The 17157-nt window shown below is 34.7% G+C and overlaps 2 protein-coding genes across 2 annotated transcripts; one reads left to right on the forward strand and one right to left on the reverse strand.

Moving 5' to 3' along the window:
• The first annotated feature begins 6172 nt into the window (after positions 1-6172).
• LOC132309517 (uncharacterized) lies at positions 6173-8346 on the forward strand. Its single transcript, XM_059807820.1, has 2 exons — positions 6173-6477; positions 6560-8346. Exons 1-2 carry the CDS (start codon positions 6337-6339, stop codon positions 8036-8038), a joined length of 1620 nt encoding a protein of 539 aa, XP_059663803.1. The 5' UTR covers positions 6173-6336; the 3' UTR covers positions 8039-8346.
• Positions 8347-13854: 5508 nt separating this feature from the next.
• LOC132306976 (F-box/kelch-repeat protein At5g60570) lies at positions 13855-16214 on the reverse strand. Its single transcript, XM_059804602.1, has 2 exons — positions 16002-16214; positions 13855-15808 (listed from the first exon to the last, which is right to left on the reverse strand). The coding sequence occupies exon 2, from the start codon at positions 15385-15387 to the stop codon at positions 14176-14178; it is 1212 nt and encodes a 403-aa protein (XP_059660585.1). The 5' UTR covers positions 15388-15808; positions 16002-16214; the 3' UTR covers positions 13855-14175.
• Between the last annotated feature and the right edge of the window lie 943 nt (positions 16215-17157).

Raw genomic sequence — 17157 nt, forward strand, 5'->3', positions numbered from 1 at the left:
GTAGCTTGTATTCCGCAGAATAATAATAATTCATATTAGTAAAAACTGACGAGCACTCAAAAAATTAATATAAGGAAACTACACACAAAATATGATAATTAAAGAAAAAGGCAGTATTTCTGACAAGTCGTTTGAGAATTTGCATGAGAGAATTTTTCTTGTGCTCCAGCTGATCGACATAGGGCATATGAGAAAGTGGTGTCACTGCATCACGCACATTTCTTGCCTTTAATCCCAAACCATTGGGAGTTAAACTGTCATCAATTGTATCAACATCCTGAAGCCCATTTGTAGATTCAGAGACCTCCCCATTGTCAACAGCTGATGCTGGTTTTGCGGATTGTTGGGGGCAATGAGGGGGAGGCATTGACAATTTAGTTTTCTTCTCAAATGGTCGGGGAACGACATCTGAAACCTTTAAGTTCTTGTTTCCCACAGATCTTCCATCTAGCTCCTGTCACATTGGGATTTGAGAGTACAAGTTGTTAAAGTTTTGCATGTTTCCAAAGCACTCCTATTGATTACTTGAACCTCTAATGATTACTAAAAATAAGAGATACCTCCACAGCTCTTTTCACTTGTTCTGCATTATCAAAATTCACAAAACCTGCACTCATGCCTTTCTTTTTCTTGGCTGATTTGAAGAGAATTCCCTTGAAAAATACAGAAACTTTAATCAAAAGACAGAAAACACAGAAGTAAGCCCATCTACATATTGAAAGGAATCAGAAGAAAAAAGAAACAACAGCAAGGTGAACTTAAACCTTCTTAACGGGAAATTTTCCAAAAAAAATCACCTATATTATGTCAAACAACTCCAATTGAAGAAAACTTTGCTGGACACTGTGGAACATAACAATGGTTATACCACTACTTATTTGTGTTTATACTTAATAGCAACTGACTGATGAACTTTAGACCATGGCTTTAAATTAACTGAACCATCGTCATCATCATCATCCTTGTCTTATTCCCATATGAATGGGATCGGGCACATGAATTCTCTATCTTCGTTCCTTTCTATTGCTCACCATATCACCTACTATGTTTAGCTTTTTAAAGTCATTTTTAATAACTTCACCAATGTTATTTTGGTCTCCCTCTCCGCCTTTTGCCTTCTGTAGAAAATAAACTTCCTCTTTTAACCGGTGCATCTATAGCTTATTTTTGGACGTGTTTACGTTGTTGTTTGACAAACAAATTAGTTTTTTTTGTTCTTTTTTTTCTTCGACAATACAATTAAATTTATTAAGGGGTCTGTTTAATTACCAAAAGAGTGTTGCCATCAGTTTTTGCCATTACGACTTTTAGAATCCAAAACCTACTAGTATTTGTTAGTAATAAATTAAAAAACATAAATAATAGTTTTATTAATGGGTACTTTCAGAACACACAATATTTTTTTCGAAAATATATGTTACCTTTTTTTATTATTTGTGTTGTTTTAATAAGATAAAATTTTATAAAACGGAGATTAACTTTTTACTTTAGTGAACATTTTAAATTTTTTAGAAAAATAATACTATTCTAAATTTTAAATTTCAGCATTTTAACGTATACCTTCTAAAATTATAATTAATCAAAAAGCACCTATGCTTTAATGTAATTATAAAAATAATTTTTACACCGAATTATTATTTTTAATTATTTATCTATGTCATAAATAAGGAAATGGAGACTTCTACTTACTTATATTTTGCATAAATAATTTATCAAAAATATTTTATTAGGCAATTCACTATAATTATTTGGAGTGAGTATCACATATATTTATTACATGAGATAACAAGTATGTGTTTGGCCACGTCATTGAATAAATTAAAATGCTCTTAATTTTGATAATTTACTTTATTTTTGTTTGTGTTTGTGTTTGATAACTTAACAAAAATAGTTTTAAATGTGCCCAGTAGATGAGGTGAAGTGCAAGAGAACATCCCTATCAAAAACATCTCCTAAAGTGTTAAATTTGTGCAAATGGGTTCTGCTTGCACATTTACAGTATGGTATTCTTGAATTGCTATTATATACACATTTTACATTTTATTTAAAATTAAATCATTTTTGTGAAATGGTGGAAATGGACATAAAGCAAAATGACATCGTTTAGCACACTATAGGTGTGATATGCATTGTAAGCATACTATAGAGATATTTTCTGCACTTACCCTTGAAACTATTGTTTTTTTTTGCATATTTTAATTTTGACACTTTGCTGTAGTGCACCATGAACCACTACCACCGTCCCTGCCCTCCTCCACCCACCAGAAAATAATGGTCATCAATGGAGGTTTTGGGGTGAGGTAGGGAATGAAGAAATGTTGAAAATGAATGAAAAAGGAGCAAAAGAGAAGAGAGGAGGGGTCGTCGTCGGCCATTGGACAACTGCGACCCCATTGGAACAGAGTCCGACGACCATGGTTGTTGTTCCAGTTGCCAGACTTCTATGCCTGAGAGCTTGAAGCTCTCAATTTACTGTGTTATGTGAATTGGATCCTAACAAAAGGTTGGGATCTCACCAATTTTCTGTCTACGTAATATACACATAATATCTCCATATATATACCATGGTTTGCAGTCCTGGTGTAACGGACTTAGACGAGTACCGGTGTTCCGTAACGATATTGGTTATCGCAATCGTGAATTTTTTTAAAACTCGCACATAATGATCAAAATAAACCGATACATGGTTTTTATGGTTTTTTTTAACCTAATTCGATAAAGATTATTTTTAAAATTAATTTTGGTGAATTTTATCATTTAACACTAGTAATAACATATTCAGGAATTTGAGTCAATGTTTTTATAATTAAAAGACTTAGTAATTATATTTTTACTAAATTAATGAATAAAAATTAAGTCAATTATGAAAAAGATGAAATTTCATATCATATACAACATATGAGAGAAAGATCAAAAATAAAATTAAAAATTACACTGTACAAGTTTACATAGATGGTTTTCTAGTAGAAGTTTTGATAGAGAAAGCAAATCCTCACATGATACAAGTTATTGTCCCACATTGGAAAGATTTAATAGAAGGTGGGAATGACTCTTTGTTTAATGCCTAATCAACCAAAAGGCTAGGTTGGCGGGCCACTAAAGTAGGGGCCCATTTTAAAGTTTTAAGGGCCTCTAATCATTTTAAAAGTTGATTGGGCTATTAATTTAAAGGCCCGTGTATAAAGTTTGTCAATAGTTTTTGGAGTTGACCTCATTTTGAAATAAGTGAGATTACGATGTCTGATTCACTTATTCTCTATCATTTGAAGTGAGAGGCAGGATGGTGCAATTTCAGAGTCTCCTTCACCACCAAGTACAAGTGCTCGAGTTTTCCAATCTCAGTTCCATCGTAGGTTGCCGACATAATTTTTTTCACCGATAAGAAACACACACAACTCACACACTTAATTTGTTTCCTAATAGTCACTTTCACCACCAATTACAAGTGCTTGAGTTTTCCAATCTCAGTTTCATCTCATAGGTTGCCGACATAAGAAACACATATCACTCACACACTTAATTTGTTCTCTAATACGAAGATTGTGACAAGTTATTAGTACAACCAATCAATACAAACACTCCACTAAAGTAAAATGGTTGAATTTATCACAATTTACTAAGTTATTGTGGAACCATTTACTTTAGTCAATTTTTATGTGTAGGTCGGTTGTACCAATGACGTGGTACAACCGTTCTAACTAATAATTTCTCATAAAAGAGATATCACTAGGCCACAAAATCCTTAATTAATTAAATACATTCGTATGGTTTTTTATATTGAAAATATATTCAATGGTAAATATATACAAATTTGTATAACATCTATTTATATTATATACATGAAAAAACTAGACTTTCTCAATTATATGGACATCCCTTGTTTGAAAAATTACAATGACAACGAAGTTTTAAAACTGATTATGATCGCTCCTTAATTTAACTGGTTAGTATAATTTATAAAATGACAAAGAAAAACATTGTTATTTTCATAAATATCATAAGAGGTTGGTCTAGTTATTTTTTGTTGAGTAATGTTATTACGAGGTCTCCCTCATGTGGCACCTTTTATGAACTCTCCGTCTTTTTATCATAATCATGTACAATTATTGAGTCTCGAATCTAACTATTTGAAAGCGCATTGTATGACAATTATACCGTCAAAATTTCGTACTAAAATGCATTTACAATATGTCACATTAATCATTCAAAATTTTACACACTACTTCTTTCGACAAAATTACACTGTTAACTTTGATCGTATAATTTTATTTTATGGTACTTTTGGAACTGTATTTTTTGTTTTTTTTTAACAATGATATTACTTTAATATTTGTAACGTGATGGTATAATTTATATAAGAGAGCTCATGAGAAATATTTGTAACCGTGATGATATAATTTATATAAGAGAGCTCATGAGAACAATATCATGTAAACCTCATGGTAACACTATTCTCTTTATTTTATATTATTTTATTTTTGAAAATTCAATTAAAAGTAAGAATGCACACAAATTCACAAATATTATTTCCCTAATAGGGCTTGAACACTTATTAAACTTCTATTGAGAGAGAATAAATCGTATACTTTCTTATCAAGTTGAGGTATATAAATCAGTGTATATTGTCAAGTGATGACAATCACAATTATTGTGATATGAACTTCCTAAATTTCATAGAAGCAAAGATGGGGATGTGTTGGTTATGAGTTCATTTCCACATAAATTAACTCACAATCATCGTTACACATATTCGAGTTTCATTCACAAATTGAAGTGTTGGTTGTGACACTAATTGACTAATAATGACTCATCAGGAGCCTCTCAAGTTGGCGGAGCTTGGTGTAGTTTATCCTATATGTAATCCCTATGATTAAAATAAAAATAATAGACACCAAAAGATAAATAAAATATGATTAAAAGAAAAATAAAATTAGATCTTATATATTTTTGTTAATGAATTATACATAGTAGTAATAAGAAAGAATAGAGAAAAAATAAGAAGAGGAGAAATAATGTTAAAAATATTTCGATAAATATAAAATATATATATATATATATATATATATATATATATTATAAAATTATACTATATATATATACTATCCTAATTGTAAGGGGTGGCTCTGATATTAATTGTAAAGAATGGACGTTTATTTATTTATCCAAAAACTTAATTTATTAGGTAATGCTACGTACCCATCAATTTATATCTCTTTTACTTTTCATTCGAATCTAATGTGATATAAGTACACTTATAACAACAATTAATATGAGACGAGGGAATATTATTTTTATTTGAATTACAGTCAAAGAATGCATATCAATTGAATTAAAAGCAGGAGAGAATCAAATCACATTTATGATTTTTTTTACCCTGTAAAAGAAGGAATATATTAAATGGAAATTCAAAAAACAAAAAACCAAAGAAAATACAATGAGCATGGATCAAAAGCACAACCTTTTAGTCCGAAAAAATCTCAATTGGGTTACTCTCAGGTTGATACTGATTGAAAATATAATATAATTAAAAATACATTATTTGAGACGTGAAACAAATGGAAGAATAGAAAGAAAAATTATTAATTGATCATCTTTAACAGCTAAGGATGGACTTACGTAACCTCTCAATGGGTTCTATGATAAACATATGGAATTTTGTGTGTTTTCTATTTAAATAAAGAAAAATTGTGATTTAGTATAGTCGAATTGTTGATAATTGACCAACTCCATTTGTTTTATGAAATGTCAAAAAAATAAATAATATATATATATATATATTATGATGTTATATTAAATTGATATCACGGACCAAAGGCATGTGCCTTGTCACGCTGCTAATAATTTTGGGAATGGTGGAGCCCACCAGTCCTATATGTCTCTCAATAATTTGTTTTCCAGCATCGTGGTCAGTTACGAACGGTCCGGTTGTCAACGTCCCACAGGAAACGTAAATTCGGTACCAACTGGCCCAACTCGAATCCGTGACCCAGCCCACAAACTCGCACCGACAAGTGAGCCGAGTTCGACTGAGCCATCCAAAAAATAATTACGAGTCAATCTACCTCTTTGCATCCAATTACAAAACGACACGTGTATACGCAGGACACTGACACGAAACCCCAGAACCTCCGAAACTTCTTGTCATCAACGCCCCCATATAACTTCACTGCCTCACTCCACTTTCACTCATCACTACTCATTTCCGCATCTTCCAGATCCATTCTCTCTCTCTAAAACTTTGTTCCATATCCAAACCCTAATTCTCATATATACGTGTATACATATGTAGTTTCTGTTTGAAAATCTTTGCTGATAATGTAAGGTGTTGATTCAATCATGGGTGTTGGGTCCAAGATGGATCAGAAGTGGTACGAGCTGAAGCCAAGAAGGGTTCCAATGAGGGTATGGTTAGGGTTTCAAAAATCTATGGGAGTCCTCGTGGGTGGTAATCACACCTCTTCCAGGTTTTGTACTCGCTAATCTCTTTTAACTACATTGTTGTTGTGTTCAATTTCACTGTTTGATTCGATTTTTCAAAAATCGATTTTTTCTCTAAATTCAAACCCTAGATCTGTTAATCGAAAGACCCAAGTCGAATTGCACGGCGCGTGAAAAGATAGATACATTGAAAATGGATTTCAAGGTCTTGAAATGGCAAATCTTTCGTGTGTCATTAGTGAGGCGATTGCTTCTCAAAACCTTCTTGTTTGCATTGGCTATGGCAATCATTCCGTTCATTCAAATTGTTTCTGATATACGAATGATTGATCCACTGGCTATGAATTTCAATGAATGCCAATTGAATTTTGGCTCGACCATGCACTTGAATTTCACTGGGTTTCTGAAACCCAATTCGGGCTTTGAAATTCCCCTTCTTGCACCAATTATAGTGAGGTCATGCAAACGAAGTGATAATTTGACTATTAATGTGTTCAAGGAGCTAATGAAGAAAGATTTTTTGGATTCTGATGCAAAAGCTCTGTGTATTGGGGAAGGATCGGCCTCGGCTGTCCTGGCGTTGGAAGAATTTGGATTCTCCAATGCATTTGGTGTTGAAAGACACCCGTTTTTCTCTCTTTTGCGGAAGCGTTTCGTGTATGAGCTCGATTTTAAGGATAATTATTTCGACTTTGTGTTCTCTAGAGCTCTCGATAAGGTTTCTGTTCCTGCTCTTCTCGTGCATGAGATTGAGCGTGTTCTGCGACCAGGCGGAACTGGTGCTATGCTTGTGGGTGCCAATAGTTTTTACTCGGGTGCCTTGATAAGGTCCGCTATACCAGTTTCGTCTTTCTTGAGAAATTCCAATGTTGTGCATGTATGTGGTATTGGCTCCTTTGCTCTGATTGTTTTCAAGAAAAGATTTGATACTGTTGCTTCCTTTGAGCATTCCCGGCTTCCCAGCAAGTGCCCATCAGTTTTGAACAACAAGCCCATTATAAAGTACATGGAGCCTCTTGTAGACAAAAAATCCGAACAACTCGGAACACAACTTTCATATTTACCCAAGTTCATGAATATGTCCTCGAGAAACAGGTTAATCTATATCAATGTTGGTGCAGGGGAATTTGTGAACTCTAGCATTGAAAAAATGTTCATGCCTCATTATCCCATACAATCTCAAGCTTTCGATGTTTATGTTGTTGATCACGACCCTTCGGTCCTCTTGTCTTATGTGAAAGAACCTGGTGTTACCTTTGTCTATCATCCGGGCCTTGCAAAAGATATGCTTACTACCAGTTCCAAATCCGGTGAAGATTTCATTGCGCCCTTGGATGATGAAAAGTTTGATTTGATTCGCTGGCTTAAAGCAACAATAGCAGCAGGTGATGTCGTGGTCCTTATGATGAATGCAAGAGACGCAGAACTGAAAATTCTCGTTGAATTATTCGAAACTGGAGCAATATGCCACATTGATGAACTCTTCCTTCGCTGCTCAGACAATGCCGAATGCAAAAATGCCATGTGCGGAGACTGCATGAGCCTCTTCAAGAGTCTCAGAAACAGCGGCATCTTCGTCCATCAGTGGTGGGGTGACTGAACTCCCATGCAAGTTTCGGTGAACTTCCTTTTCCGTTTTTCATGTGTTAGAATAAAAAACGAGGTGAGACCGTGAATTGAACATGTAATTTTCGGGCTCATCTCCGTTGAATTGTGTTTGTTTGAGTTTCCTCATCCAGTTGTGGAGGAAACATCTACTATGTGTTACTTATTATGCTTTTGAGTTCCTCATCAGAGGTTGTGGAGTAAACATCTACTATGTGTTACTTAAGTATGCTTCAAAAGTTCCTCATCAGGTTGTGGAGGAAACATTTACTACGTGTTATTTATTATGCTTTAATTTCCTCATCTGGTTGTGAAGGACACATCTACTGTGTTACGTACTTATTATGCTTTGAGTTCCCCACCTAGGTTGTGTCTGAACATCTACTTCGCTTCATTATTATGTTAACTACTGAGTAATTGCTATGTGGTTATATGCTTTTAACATTGTTCCATTGCTGCTATATTGAGTAGGAAATTCTGAGTTACCAATGGGCCGTTAAACCAATGGTATAACCTCTCCTCTCTCAAAGGAAAGGCAAGAAATTTGAGCTCCAACAATTTGTGAAAGGAAAATGATAAACTTAACTATTACCGATTGATGTGACAATCATTGAGTTTAACACCTAGGAAATAGAGACTGTTCTTATAAAAACAAAATTGACAAGAATCTTTATGGAATATTATTTATTGGAGTCGCACAACGTTCTGATCAGTGTTTATGGCATTACTCTTTGTGAAATGTGATAACTATTTTATAAATCTTAGAAATTTTTGTCACGAGGAATAATGGGAGAGTATGTTCTCACCACCTTTGACTGTAGGTAGCTTGAGCTTGAATTTGTAACGACTCGCTAAAAGATGACACAATCATGTTGCTAGCTGCTTATTTTTTGTAAAATATTAAAGCCTATTCAATTCGTGTGGATTGGGCGTTGCAAGTTCGAGTAGACGGATCCGAATGGAAAGTGAAATGGATAGGTGTTACAAGGGAAAACTTGTCCCACATAGGATCCGGATGGGAAGTGACATGGGTATAAATGGGTGGGTATGCAGCACTACCCAATAGTTCGAGCTTTTGGGTAAATGGACAAGCGCTCACCCGTTACAGTTGGTATTAGAATCAGACCCAGTCCTTGATCCGGTGTCACGCCAAGCGCCCGGCTCGGAAGGCGTCTGGGTGAGTCACCCCGGGTAGGCAGGGTGGTCCGACCGCAACGAAGGCGTTGCAAGTTCGGGTGGGGGAGAATGTTACAAGGGGAAACTTGTCCCACATCGGATCCGGATGAAAAGTGACATGGGTATAAATGAGTGGGTATGCAGCATTACCTAATAGTTTGAGCTTTTGGGTAAATGAGCAAACGTCCACTACTTACAATAAGTATGTAGGGCTATTTAATAAACTTAACATTTTGAATAAATAAACAAACGTCCACCTATTACAACTTTCCAACACCTAATTGATGCTGGCACTGTTTTATGCTCATGATGTCGCCTTCAACCCTTCACTTCATGTGAGATGAGAAAATATCACTTTAGACCTTTGGTATTTTGCAATGGTCGTTCAATCAAATAAAATTTTGTACATTTTTTTTTCTATTTTGGACTAAAAAACCTTCGGTCCTTGGTAAATTATGCAAAACTGAATAGTTTGGGTAGACAAACATGAGGTGAAGAAACTCTTAACCTGTGTGACCCATAGTTTGGCGATCTGACTAGTTTGCAATTCTCGAGTGCACTTGCTAGGAGTCGAACCTAGGCTAAGTGTCCTATTGTTAAAATTTCTCCCACCACAAATTTTATTCTTTTCTCACAATTTTTTTCGCTCCAACAAACTTGGTGTGACGGGACGACGCTTGTTCATTTATCAAAAAACTTAAATTGTTAGGTAGTACTGCGTACCCACCCATTTATATCCAATCACTCTTCCATTCGAATCCAATATGAAACAAATCTCCCTTTGTAACATTCTCCCCTACTCGAACTTGCAATACTTTTATTGCGGTCGGGTCACTCTGTCTACTTGGGTGACTCATTCGGACGCCTTCCGGGTTGGGTGTTTGGCGTGACACCGGATCAAGGATTGGGTCTAGTTCTGATATCAACTGTAATGGGTGAACGCTTATCCATTTACCCAGAAGTTTAAATTTATACCCAATCACTCTCTCATCCGAATCCGTTCGAAGACAAATCTCTCCTTGTTGACTTCTTCCTCTCCAAAGGCAAATCTTGCATGATAAACACAAGAACTTGAGATCCAAGATCAAAAATTGATTTTTGAATCTCCAAAATTTGAAATAAACACCAAACCGATTTTTTTTTTTTTTTTTTTTTTTTTTTAATTTCAACTTCTAAAGCATTTTTTAATCTTAGATTTAAACTTAAACATATATGTATATATATTTTGTACATCTATTAGTGTGGTTTGTAGTTGGTGTTTCAATTTTCAAGCTTCTGGGTAAAACTTTTTGGTCCATTTTTCAAAAAGATAAATACTGGCACTTATCTTTGATTGAATTTTTAATGACAATTTAGTTTTTAACTTTTAAGAGCATGTTACACGTCATTATGTTACATTTATTTTTCCTAATTTACATTAATTTTCAATTTTTTTTCTTTCAAATTTTTTTAATTCTCACTCGCAAATACTGACTTTTTTGTGATATACAACATGTTACAACATATAATATAGGGCTAAAATCTGAAACCTCTATATTGTTTATCAAAACTATCTACTAACCCCCTCCAATATGAAAAAAATCCCTGATATAACATAAACTATCACATTGCCCCCAATCCATCACAGAACCGTTAAGTTCCTGCAAAATGACAAGAATGCCCTTGATGGTATATTAATATTTATTTAAATATAATTATAGTAATTATATATACAATTATAGTAATTGTAAATATAATTATAAGTATAGTAATTATATGTAATTATAGTAATTATATTTATTATAATTATATAAATTTATAGTAATTATATAGGAATTATATACACACACACACATGCACGCGCGCGCGCACGCACACTTACACATATATAATACATATCCTCCATTATCTGCAAACGAAGAAGCCAATTGACAATAAATAGCAACATCAACAGTATGACAGAGGATAATTGCCGTAGGGTTTCTTGGACGGAATAGGCCACTGGGATTGAACTAGGTTTATAGTAATTAAAGTAATTATAATTATATATATTACATAATTATATATATATTCACCAAGGATCGAGAAACTCAAATTATATAGTAATAGCTTTGATCGACGCTGGAGTGGATCGGAACAATAGGGACCATGAAGCAGCAGAAATAGAGCAATTGGATTTAATGAAAGTTCTATGATGAGTTTGAAAGAAATTGATGTGAATTCAATCCATTCGATTGGTCAAACACATCTTCACATCACAAAAATTCATGGCAACATCGAATTGGTTCGATTTCTAGTTTCAAGTGAGGTTGGATTGAATCCTTCGCGATGGATTGATTAGTTTTATGAGAGCGCCCAAGTTATCAATGTATAGATGGTTGTAAGAATTACTGTTTACCAGGATGAGAGCTTCAAACAAGAGATTTCGAAGCTCATGACTTCCAATGATAAAAAATCGGACCAAATTCAACAATAGCAACACAAACACATGACAAGTCGCTCTTGGAATCAATGACGCTACGGTCACCGGAATCCATGGAGCCTCTCCGATGAGGTAAACGCAATGCGACAGTGGAGAAGAAGAGAGAGAGAGAGACTGAGGGCACGTGCAAGTATTGGAAAGGATAGTTTGGTCATTACATCATTACAAGGGCATTTTGGTCAATAAAAAATAGCAAGTGATTGTCACAGTTAGTTTGTGGGAGATACAATTTTAAAACCATCAAAAGTAATATGATAGTTTCCAAATTTGAGGGGATTAGTAGATTATTTTTGTAAATAACAGCAAATTTTAGCGCTAGAATATATACGTGTTAAATAGTCTTAAAAAATCATTTAAAAAATCAAAATTCACTTTAATTGAATTATGTTGTAAAGAAAAGTGTGTATCATAATTACCCCAAAAAAAAGTGTGTATCAATGTACAAAAAATTTCACAACTGCCTTCCGATGCTCTGATACAAACCTGATTCGTTGCACTTTACAAAGAGTCCTTTGGGAACCTTTTTTAACCCAAGCCATCATTTTTTTTGTAATTTGCTGGTCATTTTTTACCCAACCCATCAAATTTTTTTATTTTTTATTTTGCAATATGAGGCCCACCTAAACCTATCAAAAGCACCACAACAACAACCACAACCTTTTTCTACTTCCGGTAAGGAAGGACTTGGCTTGACAGCAGAGCAATATGCCCAAATGAAGAATTATTCTATTTTTAGTGGAGTGGAACTCAGTCCCCACATGAAATCCAGTCTGTATATCATTCAACAGTAAAAGAGACTCACTCCTCTCTTCTCTCAAACCCCTTTCTTTTGGTCTCTATGCTTTTCCTTTGTTTAAAAGGTTGTCCTAATACAGAAAATGGAGATGTATACAGTTCTAACAGACCATATAGCTATCCAAAAGGAAACAAATAAAATTAAAGCAACTATATAGACTAAACATTTGAATTGCAATCTGTGACAAGACAAGAAAGACCAGGATTTCAGTTTGACAGAGGTAACCAAACAAGTTTGAATGCACATGAAGTAGCATAGTCATTCAAAATGTAGAAAGGACATTTCTACATGTATTTTTGGACTATATTTTATTTTATTACAGCAAAATCAGAATAAGACTTCGTCTTGACAGCAGAGCAATACGCCCAAATAAAGAATTATTCTATTTTTAGTGGAGTTGGAACTCAGTCCCCACATGAAATCCAGTCTGTATATCATTCAACAGTAAAAAAGACTCACTCCACTCTTCTCTCAAACCCCCTTTTTTGGTCTCTATGCTGTTCCTTTGTTTAAAAGGTTGTCCTAACACATACAGAAAATGGAGATGAATACAGTTCTAACAGACCATATAGCTATCCAAAAGGAAACAAATAAAATTAAAGCAACTATAGACTCAACATTTGAATTGCAATCTGTGACAAGACAAGAAAGACCAGGATTTCAGTTTGACAGAGGTAACCATACAAATTTGAATGCACATGAAGTAGCATAGTCATTCAAAAAAGTAGAAAGAACATTTCTACATGTATTTTTGGACTATATTTTATTTTATTACAGCAAAATCAGAATAAAACTTCGGATAATTGGCATTGAGATGAGCAGAGATGAAGATAGTTAAATACCATTAAGGTTTAGTTAGTACATAGGCATCTCACGGATAGTTTGTGTAATGCCATTATAAAGAGATTGGTTCACAAACTATACAATGGCAAAGAAAATGTTTATTTCAGTAATTGCATATACAACTTCAACATGCATTTTAATATATTTTGATTCCTAGTCACTACCAAGAGATCTCCCAACTAGATTAAATTAAGAAGTCTTAAGGGAAAATAAAAATTACCATGTCAAGATGTCCACACTGTCCTAGTCCAAAGAATGAATAGTATTGCTCCGGAGCTTACAAGTATAAGAACCCATAACATAGTAGAAATTAGATCATCAAAATGTGCAGGGGAAGAAGAAGCTCCAAACATATTTAAACAAGCAAATTAGAAAAGTATCAGTTCCGTTTCCAAGCACCAGGAGTGACAACCAAGTCGCATGAAAAAAAACTCGGTCATGTACCTGTACAGATATTTATTTAGTGGATGTGGAAGAAAGTACGAAAAAAGGCGAAGGATACCATTGGACAAAAAACCAAATGAGCAACTTCAAATAACTGAACAATAAAGATTCGCAATTTATTGATATGAAGCAGTTGGCTGTGAATCTGAAACATAACTTGGACAAAAATAAAGAAAGAAAAAAGATAAAACAACGTTACAGGGGCGATCCTCCCCAGTACTCTTTAAGGCAAAGAGACTGCAGAATCATTGGAGTGAGGAACATCTGGATACAGGAATGTTAAGAGAAAAAAACAAGTTATCTTGAGATCGGCTATCTCAACAATAAATAATTCTGGTCAATCAAATAATGTCCAGGAAGCAAGCTAAAAGGCCAAGTCAGCTTGCAAATCCTCAATCTATAGAATGAATCCTCAACAACCCATGACAGCACAATTGTACACAAATACCCCGACATGCTCCTTCACGCCAAGAACCTTCCAATCCAAAACTCCATTCTTGACCCCTGATTTTGGGCACCAAGAGTTCAGCACAATAGCTTCGCCTTCTGGACCCCTTTGCCCACCCACGACCAGAAGTTCCTCTCCACAAGCCTTGAAAGCCAGGCCCCAGCCATTTGAAGAATCAGCCCTGACAGGCAGCCGTCCCAAAACCTCCCACGAGTTCTTCTCCTTGTCATACTTCTTCACCATGTTGGTCAAATACTCAACTGCATAAAGCTGGTCACCGACAACTGCCACAAGAGGAGGTGCCTGAGCAGCACTGCTGACATTGGGATACATGCCCTCAATTTTTCTCCAGCTTCTTGTCTTAAGGTCATACTCCTCTCCACACGTCAAAGAATCTGTAGGACTTGTCATCCCACCAATCACATAGAATTTTCCATCCATGAAAAATCCAGAGCACAATCTACGTGGGGAATGCATATTAGGTAACATTTCCCACGTACCTTTACTGGAATCATATAGCTCCGCAGATTTCAAAACATTTCCATTCTTGTCAGTCCCTCCAGCAACAATAGCAATTGAACCAAGACTACCCGACCCAAACAAGCAACGAGGGCGGTTCATTCCGTCACACTTCACCCAATCACGACAAATTAAACTGTACTTCCAAATAGCAAAATCCATCAATTCACGGCCAAAAACCAGCAATTCACTACCAACAGCTAACGACTCCTTATCTGCATGGTTGAAACACTCATCACATGGGATTTTAGGCAATCTCATCCACTTCTTTCTCATTGGATCAAATGCCTCCCATCCCCTCGGGTCACATACCATATACACCCAATGCTCCACAATCTCCAATTGCTTCCGCAATTCATACAGATACCCAGTTTTCATTAGCGAATTAAACCTCAGATTTAGGCAAGACAATGAAGCATAATCAGATCTACAAGCCCAAGCAAGACAAACCAACGCAACATCATCATAAAGACCAGGAAGAAGAGAATCACTTGATCCAAATTTAATCCGACCATCATAAACTCTTCCCTGTGCCCTCATTTCCAATGCAGTGCTTTCTTCTTCTGCTTCCCCCTCCAATGAATAATCAGAGAAAGATTTATTTACCTTATAAGAAGAAAATTTCAGTTTCTTCGACCTATCAGTTCCTAAAGCCATGTTATCAAATCCTTTGTATACCCCAACTAATTTATGCAAGTTCCTCAAAAACAACACCAATTTCACTACAATTTCCAAACAGATAACCTAACACTGCTTCAGTTGTCGATCATTTTCCCAATAACCAGAAAACAAGTTGCGATCGTTGCACGCAACTGTTCTCCACCTATAAATTCTATCCATCAATATACCAAATCAAACCTATATTTCCATTTGAAATTATTTATACCCAAAACAATTGCCTCCAGCATGTATATCATAACTTAAATTAAAGCCTAATCTTACAATTTCACGATGAAGTGATCAATGTCGGAGCAATCAACATCAATTACATGGATCTCCGGCGACGATTCAGAATTCGGAGCAAGGCCACCGGAATCTCAATCGTTTCCGGCTGATTTCTCGAGATATATGAATGAAGCTGTTTAGATTATATCAAAAATTAACACCAAATATGAAAACAATATAAGAATCCGATCAAAAATTGCTTCGATCCAAAACCAAAAGGCAATAAAACGATTGTTCTGATCCAAATTAGACGCAGAAAATCAATCGGATCTCTTGGCGGAATTTTTTTATATGTATAAGAGATCTTTAGAGGTGAAGATGAATACCCGGAGTTGTATCCATTGCGGACAAGTACGAAAGTTTGATCGGATCTCAGGTATCAGTCCGCCGGAGACGGCGCCGGCAAGTGTCTTTCACCAGACATGTCACCGGTATCCTGCGGGGTGTGTATATGTGTGTGTGTGTGTGAGAGAGAGAGTTGAGATATGGTTCGTTTCTTAAAAGAGAGAGAAAGAGAACTGATTGACGAAGTATGGATTGAAACTGAAAATATACTTAAGCGAAAAATAGAAACTGAAATTCTTCTCATACGTTTCTTGTACAAATGGCCCCTAATATTTTAAATATTCTGATTTTTCCCAAATATTTCATCTTTTATCCAAATGCAGCCCAAACCCACCAAGGTTCTCTCTCCCTCTTTTATCTTTTCCTTAATTTTATATTTTTATTTTTGGAGGATGTGAATAAATTTTTTTTTCTTTGCCCAGCAAATAGCTCCAACAATGTTTTTTGGAGAGATTTTAACAAAAAAGTGAATTATTGCTCTCTTTAATCTAATAGAAATTTTAATGATTATGGTATCATATTTGTATATGAAGTGAACCTTCTGCGATCTACATCTTTTATTTTAAAATAAGAGAAAAATATTCCTAAGTTCAGGAGCGAGAAAAAGATTTCAAGGCACATTATAATATTATATCATAATATATATTTACAATATAATGTACATGCATATAAATCAATGTTTATGAGTATATATCTATAGAAAGAGATAGTGATATTTTTAGGATAAAATTAATTTACAGATATAGAATATAAGAATTAAGGAAATAAGAATTCTGTGAAAAATGAGAAAATTTAGGGAGGCAATTTCAATATTTTCATAAAAATTCATATACATTATTATAAAATATGTATAGAATATAAAAGAGGGAGAAAATTCAGGGGCACGTGCCCTCCTGTTCCATAACTGCCTTCGTCCTGAGTCACAAAATTCGATTTAAGAATGTAAATTATAGCTTGTCAAAAAAAATTCCTATAAACACATTCGAATCAAAGACAAAGAAATACCATTTGAAAAGAGTTTAAAATTCATTTAGAACGAATTAAGGCAGTTTTAATTGTAGAATTTTCTTCCTTTTGTAGCAATTAAATTTTTTTCTTTTTTACTTGATGGTAAAATATGAGAAAGTTGGGGGAGCA

The sequence above is a fragment of the Cornus florida genome, unplaced genomic scaffold (genome assembly GCF_030987335.1).
Source record: "Cornus florida cultivar Cherokee Brave unplaced genomic scaffold, ASM3098733v1 CherokeeBrave_3.0.0_Hap2_Chr05, whole genome shotgun sequence".
Taxonomy (NCBI): Eukaryota; Viridiplantae; Streptophyta; class Magnoliopsida; order Cornales; family Cornaceae; genus Cornus; species Cornus florida.

Excerpts from the sequence above, each read along its gene's own strand:
- LOC132309517 (XM_059807820.1), top strand. The coding sequence starts at position 6,337 with ATGGGTGTTGGGTCCAAGATGGATCAGAAGTGGTACGAGCTGAAGCCA. Across the intron at positions 6,478-6,559 it reads CTTCCAGGTTTTGTACTCGC|CAAACCCTAGATCTGTTAAT; the intron begins TAATCTCTTTTA and ends TTTCTCTAAATT.
- LOC132306976 (XM_059804602.1), bottom strand. The coding sequence starts at position 15,387 with ATGGCTTTAGGAACTGATAGGTCGAAGAAACTGAAATTTTCTTCTTAT.